The following is a 25,610-nucleotide window of genomic DNA, read 5'->3' as shown; positions in this document are numbered from 1 at the left end:
GAAATTAGTATGAGGCTGAATAAACCATATGGTGAAATTAAGCTAAGCTCGCTGCCTACCTGGGCTCTCAGCCTCCATCCTCCATTCCACGGTTTTCTTACAGGCCCCTGTGCTATTATTCGAGCACTAGTGTCCCGGTGCATGGATTCGTGCACATTGAAAGGAAATTAATTAGAAGAAATATTTCAATATCATTATTTGCCCTTTCTCTATAATATAAGTGTCAACCAAATTCACAATCGACAATGACAGATCGAAACACACATGTGCGATTGGCGCCAGCGAGAGCTTTATACACTAGTACATATAGATAGTGGCTTACCTGCTAATAGAAGTAACTACTACCTTGACCAGCATGCTGATTTCTTTCCCCATCAAACTCTTATCTTAACAGAGTTATTTGCTTAGTTGACAGACACCCCTAAGAGTGACAAGTAGGTCATTCATATCAACCACTGTGTATGGAGCACTTACCCTGTGCATCAAGTACTCTGTACCCTCCGGCCTTCCCTGAGAAGGCACCAGAGAATGAAGTAAATGTACAGAGTTTTCTGCTCACTCAGTGGGCAGTGTTAAGTGTCTTGGTAGATTTGCTAAGTAGCCAATGAGTGAAGAAGAATTTAAGCATTTGGAATAAGCATAGAAACATCATCAAATCTTATAGTTTGCTAACTCTGTCTCATGGAATCTCAGGGCTTCTGAAATTGCTTGATTCTCATTTCATTTTTCAAAAAAACATTAACTATTTTTTAAAAGTGCGATAAAGAACAGCACTTACACTAAAAATATTATGTCAGGTTTTAACATATCAGAAATCATCAATACATTGACTTACACAGTCAAATTAATTTGGTTTTCTGTAGACCTTAGAAGGAACGTCTCCTATCAGCCCAATTAACTGAGAAATACCCTGAAATTGCAGGTTGAATTGTTCTAAACTGATATCATTTACAACTATTTGTCAAGATTCTTCAATAGTGGGGAACCAAAAACCCACAGAAAAAAGTAGATGCTGCACCCCATAAAAATCTATAACGCCATCCAAAAGCTCTATGTCAGCATTTTTGTTCATTGTAATAGTTTCTATAAATCACACTAATTTATTCTTAACCGTTATATACTTGAACTTACAAAATCTTTGTGTAAGAAAATCCTGATTTCCTCTGCCTTGTTGGCAAAGTCTTGTTTGAATAAAAAAAAATAATTCTGCTTAAAAGTTTTGAAAACTATGAATCTAGATCAGCATACTTTCTAATATAGGCATTTTCTTTACCAGCATTCCTGACAAAAAAAATTATGCAACTCCACTAGCTCACAGCCATGCAGGCACCAATAAGAAGAGGTCCTACTTATATCAGCACGTGACTGTGCATTCTCTCACTCACCCCCCCCCCCCCACCTTCAGCAATAAAGATGCTTAGTCTCCGAGAGGGCAGCCACTTATTCAGGGTTACAGGATTTTGTATAATGAAGCTGGAATTGAAGCATAGGTCTATTTGACTAAGAAGCCCCCCCCACACACACACACTTATGTAGATTCTCAGAGACTTCATTAGCCTATATTAATAGAATGTGTTTACATCCTGCATCTTCTACTGGGAAACAACCAGAATCTGATCTTGATGTTGTCACTTTCTTGGAATCTCTCTTTCTTTTTAGATCTTTTTAAATTTTCTCAGAACAATAATTCTTCGTGTAAGCTCATTATTTCTATTGTTGCTTCTAAATATTTAAGCCCAATTAATGTTTAATGCCCATGAACTTTCCAGCAAATGTGGAGGGTCTGACATGAGGTCAGATCACAGTCTGCTCCTGGTGGGATAGGATCCTTCAGGGACATCTTTAAGGAATTGTTGCAGATCCGGTTCCCTAGGAAACAGGCTGAGACGGAGACTAGCGTGCAGGAAGTTCAGCAGCTGTGGAAGGAAAGGGGAGGAGGTGGGCCTGGGCAGAGGGGAGCTGGGCTGCAATGCAGTCTCCACAAAGGCCTCCCCCTGCTGCACGGGGAGCTCTGGAGCTGCTGTGGTCTTCTGAGTTGCCACACTTGGGGCGGGGAGCCATGTCTGTGTGCCCAGCATGACCAGTCGACGGGTATGGTCTGCCCCAGGAAGAGGTGAGTGTCCTGGGCAGGGAAGTGCTTTCAAGCCCAGGTGACAATTGAGGGCTGATGCTAGCAGTTCCCCCAAGAGCTGGGAGGATAGTCCTAGCATCTGGGGCCACCGGCGGGGGCAGGCATAGAATTTATTGCAAGAATCCTTGGGGTTTAGATAGAAATCATGTGCAGAGAGCCTGGGAGACCTTCTAGCCAAGCCTATCATTTCACAGATTAGGAGTCTGGCTTCAAGAGGGGAAATGATGGAATAATAAGGATGTTTGCAGACACCCAACGGCATTCACAACCCTCTTCACTCTCACGTTCCCCTACACTGGGAGAGGGAAAACTAAATGAGCCACTAGCCCATATTTCCTGTGGACCAGTTCTGTCCAAAGAGAAAGAGGTGAAGGCTCATCTTTCACTATTTTTTTCTAGTTAAACTATAATCCATTCATTCAGTGAGATCATATGTGATCATTCAAAGGATGAAATACAAATAAACAAAATCACTGGATTTCCAACTTTTAACAAGTACCATTTTTTATTAAATGTATTGGCATGGCACTGGTTAATATGATCATACAGGTTTCAGGTGTGGGTTTCTGTGTTACAAGATCTGTATATTGTACTGTGTCCCCATCACCATAGATTAAGACCCCTTCACTCCCACCCTTCCCTCTGGCAACAACCACACTGCTGTTTGCGTTCATGAGTTTTGGATCCCACATATGAGTGAAATTATATGGTTCTTAGCTTTTTTCTGACTTATTTCGCTTAGCATAATATCCTCAAGGTCCATCCATGTTGTTGCAAATGGCAGTATGTCATCCTTTCTTACAACTGAGTAGTATTCCATTGTGTATATGGACCACATCTTCTGTATCCAGGCCTCTCTCTCAGGACACTTTGGTTGTTTCTTTGGAAGGCTCATCTTTTTAAAGCTCCTGTGAATGTTTTTAGCTGGTGCCCACCCAGCTGGCCCTTGGTCCCTTGCCCACCTGCCATTCACCCTTCCTCTCTTGTTACCAGGGTTACACAGTCACATTGCAACCAAGAAACCTGCCCCACCCCAGAAGCTGAGCAGGAGGAAATAAGCAGGGTAGCTGAACACTCCTACCCTTGGATTTCTTGTTTTGTGGGGAAAATAAACTCCTGTCCCTTTAAGGCAAGGAAGCACTACTGGCAGCAAAACTCATTCCTAACTGAAGCTTACATTGAACTTGTATCGGTACTCAGTCTGTGCCAGGCACTTCATGCCCTGGTTTCTATGCATTTCCCTGTTTTATCCCCAAAAGAAAATCCCGTGTGGAAATTTAAGTTTTTGACCCAATTCTTATGGATAAGCTCATCGATTTGGAGAATTTAAGTAAATTGGCCATATTCAGACTGTGCCAGAGAGCCAACCGTTAGACCAGGCCTGATCCTGAAGCCTAAATATGGGAGCGGGGAGAAAAAGTAGGTTTACAGTTGTGAGTACCCCAAACACAGTGTATTCTTGTATTATTATTTATTCATTGTTGTATTATCTTCCATACAAACAATTTTTGCCCCGCCCTGTATTAATCACTAAAGCAAGCAACTTAAGGCCCAATACAAATTTATTATCACAGTTCTTAGTCACCTTAACCAAGAGACAGAACTTAAAAATATACAGTAAATGGTGAGCATTACTACAGGTAGCTTAGTCTAACACATCAATGACATAGGTTTCATTCTTTTTTTTAATTAGTTCTATTCTTGTTTTCATATCTGTTTGTGGTTATTGTAGAAGATATTAATTTTAATGCCTTCTTATGTTTAGCTTATATATATATATATATATATATATATATATATATATATATATATATATATATTTGGGGACTACAATAATATATATATATATCAGAGAGTAAAAGAATGCCATATAAATCTGCCCCGAATTACAGAATCTAACTAATTACTTGGTTGATTTTCGGTTGGGATTTTTGATTAGGAGTTTTCATTTGCTTTGTTTTTCCCCTCCAGCTTAACTGAGCCTAGTCATTAAACTGAGCTTCTTTTTTGAGTTGAATATAACTAGTTTTAACAACACAACATTTTAAATTCTGCCTTTCCCTTAAGGTTTAGTATTTCTTAAAGTCTGGCGAGGCCCACGGACGTGCACACGGCAGATCTCTTCTGTTCGTGCATGCGCTTCATTGTGCCACCGACTTCACTTACAAAGTCTAAGTTCAACTATGAAATGACTGAGAGCTTCAGGACAGCAACCACAAAGCCTCCGGCCAAATGAGATGCTGGCGACTGCACAGGGCTCATACCCATGAAGCCTTCCTGCCCAGGGATTTTAGAAACTGATTTTTTTTTTTAATGGTGAAAGTGAAATTGCAATCTACTCATAAAACATGACATGCATCAAAGCTTTTCCTTGAACTGAGATATATGTTTAATCCTTATTAAAAAGCTTTACCTCTCACTTCTAAGGATCGCTTCTTAAGATCATCCTCCAAAAATGTGGAGCCGTCCTGTTTCAGCAAATTGAAAATGCAACCTCTGATGCAATGAGTTCATTCAGCCCCTGCGCTTCCTGTGAGAGGATGAATCAGATGTGTGAGGGTGAGAGTGCACCGGTAAATTAGTTCCAGAGTTCTCACCTCGTTGCATTATAAACGGATTTGAAAGCTAGAGAGAAAACAGTCACATGGCCCCGACTAAAGGCTGTGTCAGACAGATGAGCACCTTTGAGTCGGGGAAAATACTCAACGCTGTGAAGGTTGTGGAATCCATGAGGTTGATGTCTGGGACAGAGACTCTCTGACACTCATCATGACCACTAAGACGCTCCATTGCCACCCCTGCCTCCTTCTGCAGAGTCCTGTGTCCTGGGGCAACGTCATGATGTGCCCAGAGCACCAGGAAAACAACGGCCAGAGAAGAGGACAGATAAACAGGACTTCTGGTTCAGCCTTAAAAATCCTTTTTGGTTTTTTTAAAATGTATTTTTTTGGATTTCAGAGAAGAAGGGAGAAGGAGAGAGAGATAGAAACATCAATGATGAGATGCCTCCCACTCGCCCCCTATTGGGGATCAAGCCTGCAACTCGGGCATGTGCCGTGACCGGGAATCAAACTGTGATCTCCTGGTTCATGGGTCGATGCTCAACCACTGAGCCACACTGGGCCAGGCAAGCCTTGTACACTCTTACACAGCCCTGAACCTTCCCTTCACAGTGGCTGCTTTCACGTAGAGGATCCTTTCTGGCCTCCGTCGTTGTTGTGCAAGCTCTGGGAGCCACAGCAGTGGCTTCGTGTGCTGCTCTTTTGCCAGGAAGGTTATTTGTTGGTTAGCACGAAGACTCCATTGACCACTGCCCAGTGTGCTTCGCTGCGCCTGCCCCACCTTCCCACCCTGAGGCTGCCATGGTTCTGTAGTGCAGAAGCGAGATGGGGAGCAGTCCTGACCTCAGGGCCCCTCTTCATGGAGATGTCATGATTATCACAGGGGAAGGAGACCTTTCCAGTGTTCTAAGGGTTGGCTTCAGCTTCAGCAAAAAAAAAGCAGATGCCTTGTTTCTGTGTGGTTGTAAATCTGTGTCTGAGGGCTTGTTGGGCTTGAGGGGAATAAGGGAGACTTGCTAGGGGTGGGTTATGACAGTAGTGGGGGTGATAGTGGTGGGCTGGCCCTATCAGAGGGAACCCCCCGCCCCTGGAGGCCCGCTGACCTTGCTGAGGACAGTGGGCAGGTGTTATGCTTGCCTAAGGTCCTGCATCAGTGGTAGACAATGACGTAATTTCTAGGTTAACCCTTATGCATGGTGCCTTCTTTCTACAAGCACAGTCTAATGTTGGATTGAAAGGTCTCATTATTTATAACAAAGAACATGGTGTTTTAAAGCAATCTTCCCAATTCAATTTTCTGTGAAACTCTAACTGAAGAAAAGAAAAAAAAAACCCCTACTTTTCAGCATGTGCCATAGAACGGTAAAAGGTGGGAATCTCCAGATAACGCCCCTTGGGGTCATACCTGTATGTACAAAAGAGTCCTGGGGGAGGGTGCTGATCCGAAAAGCTGACTTGTCTCTTTTTCACTGCAGCACGTCCTTGTGAGCTCTTCTGCCGACCCATAGACGGCCAGTTTTCCGAGAAAATGCTGGATGCTGTCATTGACGGTACCCCGTGCTTTGAAGGCGGCAACAGCAGAAATGTCTGTATTAATGGCATATGTAAGGTATTGGGTATGTTTCCTTAATCTACAACTTTATAAAATCATGCTTTTATCAACTCAGGACGTCACACCCATTGTGGCCTTTGCGTATGGCCTGGGTTTTATTTTTGGTCTGGGAGGCAAGACTTCTCAGTGGATATCAGAGACACAGTTTGGAACTGAATCGTTTTCTCCTGCTGTCTTCATTTCTTGATTAGTTGATGGGCTCTGGGATATTATTGTAGGCATGGGGCAGGGGCACATTGAAGAAGAACCAAATTAAAGGAGGACTTGTTAGAAAAAGGCAATAGATTACTTCAGTGGCATTACATTTTCCATTGGTTTCTTGCCAACAGAGTGGTTAAATTTTAGGAAAATCTGAGCTTAATTATAGTTTGTATAGTGTTTTCACAAAGCACTTTTACATTTATTTCTCTATTGATTGCCGACATGATCCTAGGAAGAGAGATGGCGTAACAGGTAGCTATAAACAGGTCTTCTGATTTCTATTTTAACTTTCCCTCACTGGCTCCATTAATCACCTCTGCCTTTATGTAAATTACTTGGGTTGATTTGTTAATGCTTTTATGTGTACAACCATTGAAAAAGTCCTTCCAATTGCTCACAGTTTGTTTTGCAAGGAACTAATGAACTGGCTTTGTGCTCTAACACCCAGGCATAAACCTCAGTTTAAAAGAGAAGGTGTTTTGAATCAATGAAAGGAAAACTATGCTATAGAAATACCTAACTCACTCTTAGTAAAAGCATAATGGTGTCACGCTCCAGCTCCAGGATGGAAACTCATTGCCATTATTTATTAGCTCTGTAACCCTGGGCATCTTTCTAAGGCTCAGTTTTCTTTTATAACATTGAGATGTTAATATATATCCATCTAGCCCAGGGGTGGGCAAACTTTTTGACTCGAGGGCCACGATGGGTTCTTAAACTGGACGAGAGCGCCGGAACAAAAGCATGGATGGAGTGTTTGTGTGAACTAATATAAATTCAAAGTAAACATCATTACATAAAAGGGTATGGTCTTTTTTTTTTTTAGTTTTATTCATTTCAAATGGGCCGGATCCGCCCGCGGGCCGTAGTTTGCCCATGGCTGATCTAGCCCTACCCGGATTGGCTCAGTAGATAGAGCGTTGGCCTGCGGACTGAAGGGTCCCCCAGGTTTGATTCCGATAAAGGACACATGCCCAGATTGCGGGCTTGATCCCCAGTAGGTAGCCGATCAATGATTCTCACCCTTGATGTTTCTATCTCTCTCTCCCTCTGCTTTCCTCTCTGAAATCAATTAAATATAGTTGCAGTTGTCAAAAAGATTGAATAAGGTCATCTATGTTAAGCCTGTAACAGAGCCCTGGCACACAATAAACTCTTAACACATTTTATTTGGTTTTTGCAAGTAGTTATCGTATTTTTCCGACGGGACCAAATTGCCACTGTAAAAAGCTCCTGCCCACCAATGTTCAGCCCCCTGGAAGGTGCGCTTACCACCTTGAAGTTGCCTTTTGATTTATTCCGGTTCTGACCGAAGCACAGGAGGCGTATGTTGATTTCCAGGAATGAGTGATGAACAGCCAGACTTAATCAGACTCTCGATTTGGAAAAGTTCAGGCAAAATTCCTTTCAGACTCATTAATTATCGCTGTAGCCACAAAGAGCCAAAATTAATTACTATGTTTTAGGCTAGATGTGTCCCCAGAGTGGGAAAAGGGTTATTAAGTGAAGCCAGGCCAAAACAGCCCACCACTGTCCAAATCATGGTTCTCAGGCCTGGCTGCCCATGATTCTAACAGGCAGAGCTTTTAAACCACTGATGCCTGGCTGGATCTCAACATTCAGAGTCTCTGGAATTTGGGGCCTGGCCACTGATATTTTTAAAACTCCCCATACACAGCTGGGGCTGATTGCCATTACACAGCTAGGGCTGAGAACTTATTTCACCAAGAAATGAATGGGATGCTAAAATGATCTTTTAGGCCTGAATACCTTTGCATGTATAGCGGCAGCAGCAGCAGCGTGTGACAGAAAACATAGGTGTTCTGAATAAAACATAAGGTCTTGGCTGCCTCTCTTAAAACCAGTGAAATCAGTGTAATGGAATATGCCATGTTTTCTCTGCTTGCTTTTCTTTTCCTGGAAACCAGTTACGGTCTTTTAGAAAGTATAATTACCTACTTTCTGTCTGTACCACACTGAGCTAAGTTTTTAAGCTGAAAAATTACTCAAATCAAATTTCCTTTAAGAACCTCAATGCGATTTACCTTCTGAAAATCCAGGTTGTAGACATTTTAGCTTTGTTAGTCTTATTCATTTACTACAGGTTTTTTGTTGTTGATTTTTTAGAAGGAATTGAACACAATCAGAAAACAAAATGTATACAGTGTTTGTCAAATCCATCTTCTTTGTGGATATGAAAATATTTATTATATATGCTTTTGCTCATATATATTCCACTCTAGGTTGAAATTATATTTGCCAACATTTTGGCATGTTAGATATGGATTTGTCCTAGGAGATAACTATCTGTGCCCACCCCCCTTTTTTTTAATTGTACTGAACTCCTAAGCTTGTTTATCAAATAGAAAAATGTAAACTTTGACATTTTTTATCACAACTCTCCCAGCTCTGCAGTCTTACCGGCTGTCTGTCTTATAGCAGCCTGCTCACCTGCCAGCCCTCTTGCCCTTCTCCTGGCACCCAGTTCTTTGACTCTCAGTTCCTTTGCTCCTCCCTTTTCTCCCAATCAGCATGGCTTTGGCTTAGGTCCCTCCCAAGGAGCCCAGATGTCCTGACCTATCACATCAGCTGTCCCCTAGATGGCTCCTCTGAGCCTTTCACCAGCCTCTCATTCCAGGATCCCGGTTCTGATCAACCCAACCACAGCCCTTTTTTGATCTTACTATCAGCCTACTGTGTACTTCTTAAAATAAAAAAGTCCAATTTGTGAACTTGTGCCCTTTCAGAATCAATATCTTCAACCCCTGCTGAGTCCTTACCCTCATCTGACCACCTTCCTAATGTCCTAAGTCAGCTCCCTCTCTCATTCCTCTTGGAAACTCTCTGGAACGTTCTTTGTTCTCTCACAAGGACATTTTTTGGCTACTTTTGTGATATACTGAACACCAAAAATCAATTTCTCGTGGGCAGATCTCTCTTCAGAATTTCACATCCTATCTCTTGGCCATCAAAGTTATGATGAGAAAAGTATTATTGCTAACGTCCCACTTTCTAAATGGCAAGAGCTGTTCTTTTCAGTTAAGCGTGAATCTTTCCTATCTTCATGCTCTAAATTTCATTGGCTGGGAATCTAGCTCATCATAGAACCAGCCATTCTCCCAGTCTCCGCCTTTGCCAAGGGACTGTGGGAGGAAATTAATGACATTCTAGGTGGATTAGGTCATGGTGCCAGTTAGTATTTAGTTCCCAGTTACTTAAGAATTTATAAGTAAAACAATGTTACAAGCTAAAAGTGAGAATTAGTAAGAATACCTCTTGGTTATTCACTCATGTAGGGCTCCAGGCCTGGTGAAAGACTGGAAGCTGGTTTCTCTAATACTCAAGTTACTCCAGTCCAAATGACAGAGTCAAGAATTGATGATGCATTTCTGCACAGGAAAGGAAATAGTCATCAGAATACAAAGGCAACCTGTAGAATGGGGGAAATATTTGCAAATCATTTATATATGACTAGAGGCTCAGTGCATGAAATTTCGTGCAGGGGGAGGGGGTGGGGGCATCCCTCAACCTGGCCTGTGCCCTTTCACAGTCTGGAAGCCCTCAGGGGATGTCCGACTGATGGCTTAGGCCCGGTCCCCATAGGGTTAGCCTGAGGAATGGGGCTATTTCTGTCTGTGAGTGTTAATGCTCTGTTTAGCTGGTAGAGAGAAAGTGTATTTTATGACCTAAACTGTTCTTCCTTCTAATTGATTTGAGAAATAAGAAAATTACCTTTGAGAGAGAAGAAAACTACTGAGCAGAATTCTTTCCAAACAGAAAAGAAACAACTGGCTAATCGAATATGGTCTAGTTTGCCTCTCTTTACCATAGACATGTGGTCAAGAGCCTAGGCCATGGAAGATGGCAGGCAACAGGGAGGATCAGCTGGAGCTCCATGGCTCATGCCTTGCAGTCCACGTGCCATGATTCTTTGTATCTGATACTGCTGAGCACTGATGCTCTCCTTTGCCAGTGCGGGAGTTTCAGGGTGGGACATACTTGGCCATATTGATAGACTGAGAAGGCGTCATGGAGAGGAAAAGATGAAGATGCAGGAGGACCGATGGACAGAAAGAGCACTGAGCAGGGATTTGGTCCAGTGCACAGGGCAAGACTGTTCTCAGATCAGAGGAGAAATGGCCAGTTCTTCCTCTGCGGCTGGAAGGAAGGAGGTCCGGGTGGCTGGGGTCACAGGAGGCTCTGCAGGGTCTGATGGGTGGTCTGCAGGTCAGGGATTTCATCGCTCAGACTGCAGTGCTCTCAGCATTAAGCCAGCCTTTCTCTGGCAGCAGCTGGTTCACTGCTGTCCTCAGACAGGTGTCAGGGAGAACAACCAGGGAGGAATGGAAAGGGATTCAACAACCAAGTCACAGGTGGAATGATTGCCCCACCCCTGGGAAGTCCCCATAGAGAGGAGGGGCCTGAGGTTTGCACATCTGAAAGGGAGGAGGGACCTGCTGCTTCCCCAACTTCAGTCCCAAAACATTTCATAGTTAAGCTTTATGAACTGTGTTCAGTTCTGCCTCTGACTCGGGAGAGACCCACCCAGGCTGTCCCTGTATCTCCTCTAAGCAAGTTTTTCCTTTACCTTAGTGGATACTTTGGTTGTTTCTCTGCTGCACCAGGAAAAGGAGACATGTGTGCCCTAGTGTATCTGCCCCCAACCCCAGTCTCACCAAGAGCAAAGGGGGCATGGGTAAGGAAAGGGGAAGTCCAAGGTCCAAGGCAGGTGCGACACCTCCTGCTCGTGTCATTCACCCTGCACCCCTCTTCCTGCAGATGGTCGGCTGTGACTATGAGATCGATTCCAACGCCACAGAGGATCGCTGCGGAGTGTGCCTTGGGGACGGCTCTGCCTGCCAGACTGTGAGGAAGATGTATAAACAGAAAGAAGGATCTGGTAACAAACAAATAAATAACTGAAGTGGCAAGGGACTGAGAATGGAGGGCAAGATTGATGGCTGGGTTTTGTTTTTGTTTTTTAGCAGATTGTGACTTTCAAATAATGGCAAAGGTGGATGAATAGGTTCATTTTTCTTAATTAGAGGCCTAATGCATAAAATGCGTACCAGGGGCTCTGAGGGCCAAGGCAGCAGCCCCGGATGCTGCCCCGGCCCTTGCAGCCCCGGCTTCATCCAAAAGGTTATCTGGGATGTCGTCCAAAAAGTCATTTGGTCTAATTAGCATATTATGCTCTTATTATTATAGATACTTTGTAGATAGCCTTACCAACCCTAAAGCCTTCCCTTGAAATAGAATGTCTCAATGACCCTTTACTCCTGCAACTCTTTAATTATTCTCATTTCTGTAAAGAAGGCCCATGAAGATGAGACATACAAGAGGATTTGTTTTTTATCTCTGTTCTGCCAACCACATTTCCCCATTAAAACACTAGATTAAGGCTGAGTAAACCCTGGGTATGGGTGCATATACTCCCAGCCTTGCTGTGTTGTGTGATGCATAGATTTCTTCTCTTGGGAACTCAGGTTCCTCATCCTAAATAATAAAAGGCTAATGTGGAAATCAACTGAATGACAGAACAACCAGTCACTATGATGTGCACTGACCACCAGGGGGCCAGATGCTCAATGCAGGAGCTGCCTCCTGGTAGTCAGTGCACTCCCACAGGGGGAGCACCGCTCAGCTGGAAGCCAGGCTCACGGCTGGCAAGTGCAGTGGCGGTGGCGGGAGCCTCTCCTGCTTCCGTGGCAGCGCTAAGGACATCCCCCGAGGGGTCCCGGACTGCGAGAGGGCACAGGCCGGGCTGAGGGCCCCCCAACCCCCTCCAGTGCACGAATGTTGTGCACCAGGCCTCTAGTTTTTTACGTAAAGCAGTTGGTAGTCATTCCCTCCCACTGAACTATCCTTTAACCGGGGATTGCTTCAATAAAGGGGATTATGTTGAAATGCTCCCAAAAAAGGAAACGACATTAAATTGAAAAGGCAGTAGTTAGTAGTTCATATAGTACAATCCTACTTGTTTAAAGATTATGCCTGTGCATAAAAACTTTATAAGAGAGCCCAATAAACTATTAACTGTAATTCCTTTGCTAGAGGATGGGGAGGCAGGATGGAGGGAAATGGAAATGTCACTTTTCATTTGACAGCTCTCTCTGTGGTGGGCTTTTCTGTCATGTGCGAAGGAGCCTGGCGGATAGATTATCATGGTTCTTTCTAACTCCAAGTCACTATCATTTAATCCTTTGCTTCCTCCTGAGTAATCTTTTGCAAATACATATTACAAATATTAGTTACTTTTGCTCATGGCCACGTCTGCTTCAGTTTACATCTCCTGTCTACAAACTTCAGAAGCAGCACTTGCATCGCTGAAAGCTTTGGTTTTAGATTTTGAAGCATAGTCCTTTCATTTGGCAGAACCTACCCACGATACATACTTAAAACTTTGGATTTTTGCTCTTAAGTGGAAAACAAAAAGCACGCTTTTGTCGCTTTTCCATCTAGTTGTCTCGTGTGTGTGTGTGTGTGTGTGTGTGTGTGTATTTGACAAGGAATGAGGTGGTAGCCAGTTGGTTTTCTTGGCTGGGAAGCTGTGCCATGTCCTGTCATAAAATAGCTGCAGGTAGCAGTATGTCAAAGGCATTTTTAAAAATGGCATTCAGCCTCAATTGCACGTGGTAAATATTTTCACCGAGTTAGTTATAAATTGGTAGTTTTCACTTGCTGTCTCAGCTAAGTGTGTGAGGGCCAAATGGAGTTACTACAAGACCCACATTTTGGTTCCTCTGGATTGGAGCTTCCAGTTGGAAAATGGAGACTGAGGTTGTGGCCTGTACCCAGCTCCTGAGCGAGTCGCTCCTCTGGGCCAGCCTGTGGTTGAGCTACCAGGACTCCAGGCCACTCTACGTCCAAGTGCTGGGGAGCAGTCAGGCACTTCAGGGACAGAGATGTGGGTTTGCTTGTCAGGCTGAAAACCTAGTGTATGTTCAGTGGAAAATAGGCCAGGATGACCAGGCTCTGGCAACCACATTCTTCATAGCGAGGTTGAAGGACTAACAAGTGTTTAGCTTAGAAAGGGGTCAAGTAATGGAATCCCAGAGCTGGGCTGGACATCAGCATCATCTCAGTCAAGCCCCGTCACTGTAAGGAGTTAAATAAATCGATGAACGTCATAGAGCTTGTTTGTGGCAACACAGAAAGTAGAACTCAAGTGTTCTGACGCCCCTGCCTCGGTGCTCCCTTCACAGTGCCATCCCCGAAGTCCGCGTCCCCTCCACTCTAGCGCGTGCATGAGGCGATGGTTCTTAAGAAGCACAGGCAGGACGAATGTTTAGAGCAGGGGTCCTCAAACTTTTTAAACTGGGGGCCAGTTCACTGTCCCTCAGACCGCTGGAGGGCCGGACTATAGTTTAAAAAAAACTATGAACAAATTCCTATGCACGCTGCACACATCTTATTTTGAAGTAAAAAAACAAAACGGGCCGAAACCAGTTTGGCTCAGTGGATAGAGCGTCGGCCTGCGGACTGAAAGGTCCCAGGTTCGATTCCGGTCAAGGGCATGTGCCTGGGTTGCGGGCACATCCCCAGTAGGAGGTGTGCAGGAGGCAGCTGATCGATGTTTCTCTCTCATCGATGTTTCTAGCTCTCTGTCTCTCTCCCTTCCTCTCTGTAAAAAATCAATAAAAATATTTAAAAAAAACAAAAAACAAACAAACAAAAAAACAAAACGGGAACAAATACAATATTTGTATCTGCATGTGGCCCGCGGGCCGTAGTTTGAGGGCCCCTGGTTTAGAGGAAATGTTTCTCTGTTAGCTCCTTTCCTCTCCATCGTGCCTCCTACCATGATACCCAGGAAGCAGGAAGACTGGCTAGAACGGATCCCCGTCGTTAAACGGATGTCGTCAGTGCTTTTTTAGAAAGCTGGATTAGAACACATGAGAGTAAAATATGAGTTCATATTTCAGCAAACCTAAGAAAAAACTCTCTCTGATGAATAGACTTATCTAGCAATATAAAAAGCTGTGCTCAGAGCTGAGTTTCTCATCACAGGCTGTATTCAAGCGCACCAGGGTGGCAATCAACCCAAGATTCCCCCCAAGAGTCTCCTAAGGAATTAAATTACTGTGATTAAATTACCTCTAAGAATCCATCTTTAACTTGCAGGCGATGAGGATGAGCCAAAGGACGTACCCAGTGCAATGGTAGGATGATTAATCTGGCAGCAGCAACAAATCGGGGAGCAGAGATGCTATTGAGGAGCTAGCTAGGGGATGTAAATTTCTGAGCGATCAACATAAAATCACAGAAAAACAAATGCTGGATCAAGCTCGAAAGCTTCAGAGTACAATCTGAGTTTATTTCACTTCTCCTGGCAAAATTGCTTACATAGTGAGTCACAGAGCTCCTGAGAATTCTGCTTGTGGCCCAGCTCTTTAAAGTTCTCCAAACTTAGTACCTCTGCCCATCCCAGTGACCACCCAGGAGGAGGGCAAGGTGCTATATGATGAGAATGAACAAAGTGTCAGGAACCGACTGTGTTCCGCTGAGCTGGCGTGCCTCCTTCGTTCACTGTGTCCTCTCTTCTTAGGTTATGTTGACATCGGAGTGATCCCTAAAGGAGCAAGGGACATTCGGGTAATGGAGGTGGAGGGAGCTGGGAACTTTCTGGCCATCAGGAGCGAAGACCCTGAGAAGTATTACCTCAATGGAGGCTTCATTATCCAGTGGAACGGGAACTACAAGCTGGCGGGCACCGTCTTTCAGTACGACAGGAAAGGAGACCTGGAGAAGCTGATGGCCACAGGCCCCACCAACGAGTCCGTGTGGCTCCAGGTAATGCAGAAAGGAAACTGCTGACGTGCACATCCGTTAAATTTTTCCCAAGGTATTTGCTAGGAGACACAACTGAAGAATGCTTAAAACTTCTTTTAGCAAGGAGCAGGGAGGGAAGCAAGATATTAATTTGTGCCGTTAATTCTTTATTGACTACAAATGGCTGAAACCCCCATAATGAAGTGCCAGAGCCCTTAAAACCATCCACTGGTGGGACTGGAGAGCATGATGCTAAGCAAAATAAGCCAATTGGAGAAAGATAAATACCACATGATCTCACTCATATGTGGGATATAATGAGCAACATAATTTGATGAACAAGAATAGATCCAGAGACAGATGGCAGGGGAGGGGGCGGTTAGTGAGCAACCAAAGGGCTTGTAAGCATGCATATTAGCATAACCAATGGACACAGACACTGGGGCAGTGGGGGCTTGCTTGGGGTGGGAATGGCTGGGGGGGGTGTCAATTGGGGGAAAAAGAGACATATGTAAAACTTTAGACAATTAAAAAAAAAGAAATGAAAAAAAATAATTCCATCCACTGGGAGGACTGATTTCAGTGTCCAGTGTGGTTGACACAGGCTGGCTATTTGCGGGTGATCGTTGGCTGGGTATCGATATAGACATAGGTAGATACAGACGTACAGGTGGGAGTAGAGGCATGTTCTCCAATGGCATTTGCTCCGGTGCCTGCTTCCATAACTACCTTAAGACGATGGACATTGTGTAGGATTTCTATGTGACCATGGTTTCCAGTGTAAAGTCATGACCGTTGGGCCTGACCTCCCTCTTCTTGCCTTTTAGCTTCTATTCCTGGTGACTAACCCTGGCATCAAGTATGAGTACACGATCCGGAAAGATGGCCTTGACAATGACGTGGAGAAGCTGACGTACTTCTGGCAGTATGGCCGCTGGACAGAGTGCAGCGTGACGTGTGGCACAGGTGAGAGGCAGCGCTCTCGCTAGGATCCCCGTCAGCTCCAGAATGGGCCGTGGAGGCATCTAGGCCAGGGGTTTGCCATCTGAGCCATGGGTCCGGAGGGTTCCCCAAAGGTGGCCCAGGGGACCCTGTGAGGAGTAAGTGTGCACGCATGGTCTAAATGGAGAGAGAGTTTTTCTCCCATCGGCTTATAGACTGGTCTTTGTGAAAGGTTTTGTTTAAAGGAAGGGTCCCCTGTGTTTTTAAAAAGCAAAACAGAAAGACTTAAAGCAACCACTGCCCTGGTTGAGGACATGAGGACCACAAAAGCCAAGCAGCCCACCCAAAGACATGCCACACATCATGGCCAAATCCCCCAAAAACCTAATTTCTAGCCCAAATTTGTGAAGTTTTTAGTTCAACTGGGAGAGTAGTTTTCTCGGACAAAGACAAAATCCAGCGTTGGAGAGATTCCTTGCTGTCAAGTGTGAGGTTGGGGTAGGTTTTTGCTACAATAACAAAAAAAATATCAGGCATTCAACACAATGGTTTGTTTTTAACCCTTTCCAAGTCTGAGGCAGGTTGGGCGGCCCTACTTAATCTCTAAGCTAAGATATCTGAAATGCATGGTTTCCAGCAGGCCCCACAGGGGAAGAGAGAAATGGAAGAGGCAGACTGCCTCCTAGTAAGGGGCGTGGCCTGGAATGGACACACATCGCTTCTGCTCACGTTTCATGGTGGGACTTAGTCCTCTGGGCACGATCTCACTGCACAGAGAGGCTGGGAGCTCAGAGGGGCGAGTGGACATTTGCAGAGCACGGCTCTCCCACTGCAGGGCCCCGCGAACTTGTCCAGGGCCCACGAGGCCGGGGCTCGGGGCCTTGCGCTCACTTGGGGGGGCTTTGATAGTGGTGCCATATGAGAAAGACTGTGCCCCTCTCTCTCTCCTTTTGGATCATGTCTCAGTCTGTTCTGGAACTTCCTGCCTCAGTAAAACAGGAGAACATCCATCCCCCTCCCCACTCCCTTCTGTTTCAACATGAACCAGCCCTTTGCATCGCAGGCACATTTCAGAGCCTGGGAAACACAAGGGAAATGGGCGATCTGTGCAGTGATCATAAGGTACACCCCAGCTAGCTAAGACATGAGGCCTCCTTACTAAGTGTGAGTCTCAGGCAGCATGTTTTGGTACCGCCTGGTCCTTCAGCATTGCCTCTGCTTACTCGGGCAATGATTAGCCCTTAACAGCGGCTATCGGGCCATTTCAGCCACACTGCCTCTGAGGGACAGTGAGCTCCGTTATGTGGCAGAGAGGAAAGACAGCCTGTCTCCTTTCGTATCCCTCACACACACAGAATGAAATGCTCATACAATTTTACAGACACACACACTGTAAAAATGGAAGCCCACCAAAAACACTGTACTCAGCGATACATTTTCTTTCCTTTCAGAGAGAATTTTCCGTATTATAAAAGTAAGTGAAATGCATTATTGAAAAATTAAAAATAAAGTCACCATCCTTCCACATGCACCTTGGTGCTTTGCGTTAGTGCCTTTCAGCATTTATTTTTCTAATCATGGATGCATATACTGGTGTGCATGTGGATGTATTTGTGTACCTACACACACATGTTTTCACTGAACCCCATAACATGGGTGCCTTTCCATGTGCTATTCAGTCTTCAGAGCTCTCACTTTTAGGGATGCATTGTATGTCACTGGCCACACTGAGACCTCATTTCCGGACAGGACTTGGTAAGGTCGTTCAGCACTGCGGTCCCTTAATGACATTGAGGAGATGTCAGAAATCGTCATGGAGCCAGCAGGCACCGTGGCTGAGCTCCTGGGTAAAAGCGGAATCCTTGTTCTGCCACCTTCCCAGGCCTGAAGCTCATCAATAGTTAAGGCTTTAAAACTTTGAGACGAGGCTGGTCTCATTTCCTTCCCTTTTCATGTGAGCACTTAGGTCCTCAGACGTCGCAGGAGTTTAGCACGGGGCCACCACTAATGGCTTCTGCCCAAGAGCCTGGCAGACCCTTCCCTGAACCCTGCTCACCCTTCTGCGGGGATATTTACCTACATTGCAGCATCGTGTCTTCTTGGCTTTCTCTTTTTATTTCTTTACATTTTATTATTTAATATTTCTTTTATATTTATATTGTACATATTATTATTGTGCCTTTGAAGCAAAAGGCTATTTAAGCATAAATTCACTAAGATGCTATTTCCTTAGTTTGACGACTGGACAATTTTTATTATCTTTGTTCTAGATCATAAATCCATGTTAAAAACCGGCAACAAAATATTATAAACTTAGCGGAATGTCACAAAGCCAGCCTGTTTTCCATAGCCCACTTTTCAAAGGTCATGGGGACCACCCGTGGAGACCAGCGACGGTCCTCTCTCCATGCTCTTGTCCATTCTTCTGTCCTCTCAGCCTCACTTGCTTTCTCTCCTGCCTTACCCCCAGGGCTGACTTTGGGGTGATCTGGGGGAATTTAGGACTAGCTGTCCTTCAGGAAAAGTTGGAAGGGGATAGAATAACCACCCATGACGAAAGGCTTGCTGAGAAAATTCACCTGAGTTGCCCTTCAAAAGATCAGCCATGAAAGCCCAACCACTGGGTTATCCGTGAAGAAACAGCTGCAGAAATGGCTTGACCCAGATGCTGGTCTCAATAGGAAGCTTCAGGACTCTTCATTAAACAAGAAAATATTTTGGCAAAAATGCAAGACTGCTTTTGTAAAGATGTAAAAGCCACCCTTTTGCCCCATCGCGTCTCTAATGCTGCAGAACTCCGTCAGCTGTAACACATTCTATCCAACATTTCCTGTTTCCTATAAAACGCGTAGTGATGGCACCATTGTTAGAAAATGGGTCATCACTTCTGATCGTGAGCTTTTCCAGTGCGTGCTCTGTGGACTCCTCTGTTCTGCATTTTCGGGTCTACAAGCACCACGGTGGCTGCACGAAGGGGAGCACGCGTCCCTGCTCTGCCGGGAACTTCAGGTGTTCCCTCCCCCACTTGGCTGGATTCTCCCTGGGGGTTACCATTGTCCCTCTGTTTAAGGAGCATCGTGTTCTGTAGGAAAAAGCAAATATTAAAAATGCCAAAGACCTTGCCACACTCCTAGAGATAGTTCAAACTGTCCTAAGCTGCCTAGGAAATCGATCGTGTTCATTGGAAGTAAACACGCGTGGGACAGATGGTTAGGTTTCCAGAAACATCCTTACAGGGGGTATCTGACAGCATTCCTACTAAAGCTCAGCTATCCATGTAGTTTGAGATTTGGCCAAAACTGTTGATACAACAGGAGAACCATAAATGGGGACACATATTCCACTCCGTCCCTGATGTGTAACAGACAGAATTCACTTCCTTGCAAAACCAGAGTCAGATATGAATTTTACCGCCTCAACAGATCTTGGTGCTAATCCATCTGACTTTGTCCACTGTCATTGTCAGGGAAAATCAACCAAGTCCAAATATCGATCTCTAACAATAGCTAGAGGGTTTATATGAAAGGTAGGACTGCATGAAGATAATAGGAGGATTTGTTGAGATGGGCTTAAGCATATGCTATGGAATGAGGGGTTTATCACATGCATAAATATATAAAATAAACTTCAAGGGATACGCAGTGGAGGTCTGTCTGATAACTTTTCCATTGTACTTCATGAATGAACTAATGACAACCCTTAACTGGAGTGGCTAAGTTATTTTTTTAGTGATTGCCCTGGAGTTTACAATGTACATTTACAGCTAATCCAAATCCACTTTCAAATAACACTATCCCACTTCATGGGTACATGAGTCCCTTGGAATAACTAACTCATCCTAACTCCTACTCCCACCCCTGTGCCACTGCTGTCACTCATGTGTCTGTATAAGAATGCGTAAGCATATATACACGTAAGATACACATAAACATACATAACCAACCACATTGCTGCCATTATGCTTTTGAACAAACTGTTAGATCAATTAGGACCACTCATTCCAACAGAGAAACTCTGACGCATCCTCATTAATTTTCAGTTACGCACTCGACAGTATGTGCCGGGCCAGTCCGTCTGTCCCCTCCTCACTGCTGGCCCAGCGGATTGACCCGGACAATGTCATTATCGTCCTGAAGGGGGTTTATTTCAGGTTTTGTGCACCTTTTTTCTCCCCCTAGAGCAGTGGTTCTCAGCCTTCTGGCCCTTTAAATACATTTCCTCATGCTGTGACCCAACCATAAAATTATTTTCGTTGCTACTTCATAACTGTAATGTTGCTACTGTTATGAATCGTAATGTAAATATCTGATATGCAGGATGGTCTTAGGTGACCCCTGTGAAAGGGTCGTTCGACCGCCAAAGGGGTCGCGACCCACAGGTTGAGAACCGCTGCCCTAGAGTCAGGAGCACTGGGCACACTGATCCTTGTCCTGCATGCGCAGAAGCAAGCCTTTGGGGATGTTTCCAAACTCTTTGCGAGTCACCTGCTCGCTTCCTTTGATTTTCTGACATCAAGAGTTTGCCAAACTACCCGATGTTTTAATAAAACTTCTAAGTATCTGAGCTTCTGTTTTCAATGCTACCGCGGCCGGTACATGTCAGCTCCTCCGGCGTCAGCCCTTCTCCACCCCTCTCCTTCATGGTCAAGGTGCTCTGCGGGAGTTTGTCTTTCCAAACAATGACTCGCTCATTGTGCCAGCGAAGTTCCCTTTACAATGTCGCTTCCAGCTGATGAGAGTGGTTTATTTATATAACAAAATAAGAATAACACATCATCTATCAGTTGAGAAAGCCTGCATGGTTGAAAGGTTACATCTCTTTTCACAAAGGATAAAAATACTGTTTTATTTAACACTATAATGCTGTTGAGTCATTTTAAAGGATAGTTTTGTTGTTGTTAATCCTCACCTGAGGGTATTTTTTCATTGATTTTTATTTTTAGAGAGAGAGTGGGAGGGAGGGAAGGAGGGAAGGAGGGGGAGAGAGAAAGAGAGAAACATCGAAACATCAATGTGAGAAAGACACATTGATTGGTTGCCTCTCACATGTACCCCTACCACTTGGGGATTGAACCTGCAACCCAGGTGAATGCCCTTGACCGGGAATCAAACCCGAGACCATCCAGTACTCAGGCCAATGCTTTAACCACTGAGCAACACCGGCCAGGGCTTAAAGGGTTTTCTTATTATTTGCAACTCCCTGGGACGTTTTTAAAGGGTGAGATGCCAGCCTGGGCCACTGGGCGGGGCCGCGCACCTGTGAGGTGGGGTGCGGTGACGGCTGTAGGAGGCCTGGCTGCATCCAGGTCCTGCCGGCTGTGTGGCTGAGCGGAGCCCCTCTGCGTCCTTGCCAGGAGAGTGAGGAGGTGACCGTCTCCCTGGGCTACTCGGGCCTTTCCAGTTCTGTGCTTCGTGCACCATGAGCGCTCCAGGCTGGCGCCTTCAGGTGCCTGCCGTATGCCAGCTGGTAGCTCCGTCCCCTGGGCTCTCAGTCTCCTCACCCCAAGTTTAACCTTCAACACTGAAGGGTTCTCTCTCTCATAGGGACGATGGCGCTCTTCCTCACCACCCCTTCCCCTCAGTCAGGACGTTCTGGCCGCTCCTCCAAGTTCCCTTGCTAATGACGGCCTAGTTGGCAAGGCCAGGGGTCCTTCTCCTTGCCCAGCCCGTGGGCCTTCCCTGTGCCTCAGTTTCTTCATCTGTCAGATAGTGGACATGATAGGGTTGACCTCATTGGATTGTTGTGAGGCTGCAGTTTTATGTTAAAATTGATCATAGGTGACACATTTTCTATATGTTTGTATTTGTCTGGGACACACACCTGGATTAGATCAACACCTGGTCAAGGCCAGCACTGCTTGAGTCAGCTGTGATTACATGTCCAAGGCCAAGTCCAGCCTGCAGAGGGGCTTGCTGTGCCTGCCGCGCCCTGTCTGCCACTCTTACCTTCCCGACCTGCTCGCTGAAGGCAGCAGCATTCTCAGCCCCTGCTGTCAGAGCCTCTCCTGGAAAAGCTGAACCCCTCAGACTTCACAACACGATTTTGCATTTTACTCCTGTCTTTCAGTTGATGAACCCCAACTAATATGAAGGTCCCTGCCTCCTCTGTTTCTTCACTAAACAAATATCATAGCAATTGTGTTGCAATACCTGGCGGTGATGTCCGCTTTCCTTATTTAAATCTCATTCTTTTTTATTTGGCGCAGGTGTGTGAGCCTTATCTCCACAGCTAGATTCTAATCTGTGTGTTAGACTCTATATGAGTCTACCTGTATATCTGTGGTCCTTCCATGCATTGCCAGCTGTGCATGAGTGTGGACAATAAGAGGACCCATTCCTTGCCCCACTTGAAGAATTAAATGCCTTCTGGACAACTTTCCCATCAGCTATAAGCATAAGCACTTGACATGACCCGGGGCCTGACACCGAGCATGTGGGCTCTGGATTGAATGGGTGTGAACCTTCCTGCCCGCCCCCCAGGAATCCGCCGCCAGACCGCCCACTGCATGAGGAAGGGCCACGGGATGGTGAAGGCCACGTTCTGTGACCCGGAAACACAGCCCAACGGGAGACAGAAGAAGTGCCGGGAAAAGGACTGTCCGCCCAGGTGAGCCTTGATGGCAGCTGGAGTGCTGGCGTCTGCTTGCAACCACTGCTCGGTGACAAAGGCGGGCCCGTGGCCCTGTTGTTAGAATAAATATGGGGGAGCTATCACAGGCCTCTGGCCGCGCTGCTGGAGCTGTGGCAGGCGGTGAGCGAGGACACTTTCTCCGCAGAGAGCGGTGCTTGTTGCTATGCTGATGTGCTCTGTGTTTAATTAATGAGTGAGACGAAATTTCAGGAGAATGCTTTCTAGGTCACCCGAAAGTTCTTCCGTTATCACGTGTGGCTTTTCCGAGAGCATCTTCCCAGGGGACCGCAGCCTCCAGACAGCACGTGGACACTTCGATCCCAGTGCCCACTGTACCTACAGCTGCCTGGAGGAGTAGGGTTACGACCCCTGCTTTCTTAGCCTCAGCCCTGCTGAGACCTGGGGCCAGATAGTTCTTTGTTGTGGGGGCTGTCTTGTGCATTGTAGTATGTTTAACGGTTCCTGGTCTGTAGCCGTTTAGATCTGAGCAGCACCCTGCCCACCCATGACAACCAAAAAGGTCTCGGAATGTCTCCTGTGGGACAAAGTCACCCTTGGTTGGAACCACTTTAATAGAGATATTAGTTTCTACTAATCATGTTGGGATCATAGAAGGTAGCTTGGATGTTGTTATGAGGGGTTCATGTTAAAAAAAAAAAAAGGAGAAGAGGGAGGTAGGAAAGGAGGGAGGGCAAGAGAGGGAGAGAAGCACAGAGGAAGAAAGGAAAGGAGGGAGGGAGGGAGGAAGGAAGGAAGGAAGCAAGGAAGCAAGGAAGGAAGGAAGAGGGAGGGGAGAGGGAGAGGGAGAGGGAGTGGAGGTTGAGTTAATTGCTAATGGCCAGTGATTTCATCAGTTGTGCTGATGTAATGAAGCCTCCAATTAATTGATTGATTGATTAAAGCTCTCCAAAGGGTATGGAGCGCTTTCGGGTGCTGAGCCACATGGAGGTGCTGGGAGGGTGTGGAAACTCGTGCCCTTTGCCCTACGCATCTCTTCTGGATGTTCCTGAGTGTATCCTTCAATGATGCACCAGTAATCTAGCAAATAAGTGTTTTCTGAGTTCTGTGAGCCACTCTGGAAAATTACCAGGCCTGAGGAGGAGGTCATGGGCACCATCTATTTCTAGTCAGTAGGTGAGAAGCGCAGGGGACAACATGGACTTGCCATGGGCGTCTGAAGGGCAGGGTGTGGGCAGTCTGGAGGGACTGAGCCCTGAACTCCAAACAGCTGGTGTCAGAATTGCTCAGTGTTGAAACAGCAATTGTGAAAGTGGAAGAGAAGCAAACAGTAGGGGTGTTTTAAGCGCCTCCTTCACTCTTGGCAACGTTTTAGAGCTGCCTGATGTGTTCTCTTCATTGTTCGCAGTTACTTGGAAAGTAACTGTTGTGCCGGTTTGACAGGAAGCAAAGTTCATTGCTGCCGCACATCAAGCAGCTGGGAGATGGCAGAGGTCTGAATCCAAGGCTCCAAAGCCCGTAGCAGGTCTGCGAGCAGCAGGCGCCCCCACAGAGAGGCGGGCACCCCTCCTCTCTTCCAGGCTGGGTCTGAAGCAGTGGGTGGGAACCAAAACATTGGATGCAGACACTCACGTGCTAAGGCCAAGGCTGTGGACCTCAAAACGATGTGGTCCAAGGCTGTGGATTTGGTATCAGCTCTGTGTTTTTGTTTGTTTGTTTTTTAATATATTTTATTGATTTTTACAGAGAGGAAGGGAGAGGGATAGAGAGTTAGAAACATCGATGAGAGAGAAACATCGAACAGCTGCCTCCTGCACACCCCCTACTAGGGATGTGCCTGCAACCCAGGTACATGCCCTTGACAGGAATCGAACCTGGGACCTTTCAGTCCGTAGGCCGACGCTCTTTCCATTGAGCCAAACCGGTTAGGGCAGCTCTGTGTTTTATAACAGACATCAGTCTGTGTCTGACATTTTCTTATTTGCCTGTAGCTACAAACTGGGCTTCACTCTTTCCAGAACTCCCTTTCCACAAGGGTGGTTATTTCTTCCTACCTCTGCCCTCCAATTTCCAGAACGTATAGGGTTGGCGGTAGCCCTATAATAAGATACAGGCAGAGTTTGAAGGAGATGGGTATTGGGCAAGAGTGCAGAGGCTGGTGGACAGAAATGACAGAAAATGAGCCAAGGCTGAACCCCTGTAGACACAGAGGAGGAGCCTTGACAAAGTAACTCTTAAAACTACCCAGTCTGAGCTCTCGGGACTGGACATCAGCCCTGAATGTGGTGGCTGGAAACTCCGTCAAAGACAGCCATGTCCTTTCCCCACAGCCACAAACATTACTTTACTTGGAAAGGGATCTTGGCAGATGTGATTATGAGTTTTGAAATCAAGAGATTATCCTGGATTATCCACTTGGGCCTTAAATGTCATCCCATGTTCTTATAAGAGAGAGGCAGAGGGAAAATTCACACACACACACACACACACACACACACACACACACACACACGAGAAGGCAATGCAAACTTGAGCAGAGAGATTTGAAAGACACTAAAACACCAGGCTTAAAGATTGGCAGGAGGGTCTACCAGCCAAGGAATGCTGGCAGCCACCCCAGCCTGCAAGAGGCCGGGAGCAGGCCTTCCCCAGAGCATCTGGAGAGAGTGCCACCCGCCTACACTTGGATTTCAGGCCAGTAATACTGGCTTTGGATGTCTGTCCTCCAGAACTATAAGAAACTAGATTTCTGTTGTTTCAAGCTGCCAAGTTTGTGGTGTTTTGTAATAGAAACTAATAGAGG

The 25,610-nt window shown here is 45.7% G+C and overlaps 1 protein-coding gene across 1 annotated transcript in view; it reads left to right on the top strand.

Moving 5' to 3' along the window:
* Positions 1-25,610, top strand: part of ADAMTS12 (ADAM metallopeptidase with thrombospondin type 1 motif 12) — a gene marked incomplete at both ends in the record, with an annotated part of 181,821 nt that overhangs the window by 125,164 nt on the left and 31,047 nt on the right. The window contains 5 exons of the mRNA XM_081090333.1: positions 6,168-6,301; positions 11,285-11,405; positions 15,054-15,298; positions 16,105-16,243; positions 22,699-22,825. Coding sequence (XP_080946459.1) covers positions 6,168-6,301; positions 11,285-11,405; positions 15,054-15,298; positions 16,105-16,243; positions 22,699-22,825 — 766 coding nt within the window. The remainder of the gene's footprint in view (positions 1-6,167; positions 6,302-11,284; positions 11,406-15,053; positions 15,299-16,104; positions 16,244-22,698; positions 22,826-25,610) is intronic.

The sequence above is a fragment of the Myotis nattereri genome, assembly GCF_964212035.1.
Source record: "Myotis nattereri genome assembly, chromosome: 4".
In the NCBI taxonomy this organism is placed as follows: Eukaryota; Metazoa; Chordata; class Mammalia; order Chiroptera; family Vespertilionidae; genus Myotis; species Myotis nattereri.
Note: the sequence above shows the minus strand (reverse complement) of the source record. Positions and strands in the feature narration are given on the sequence as shown.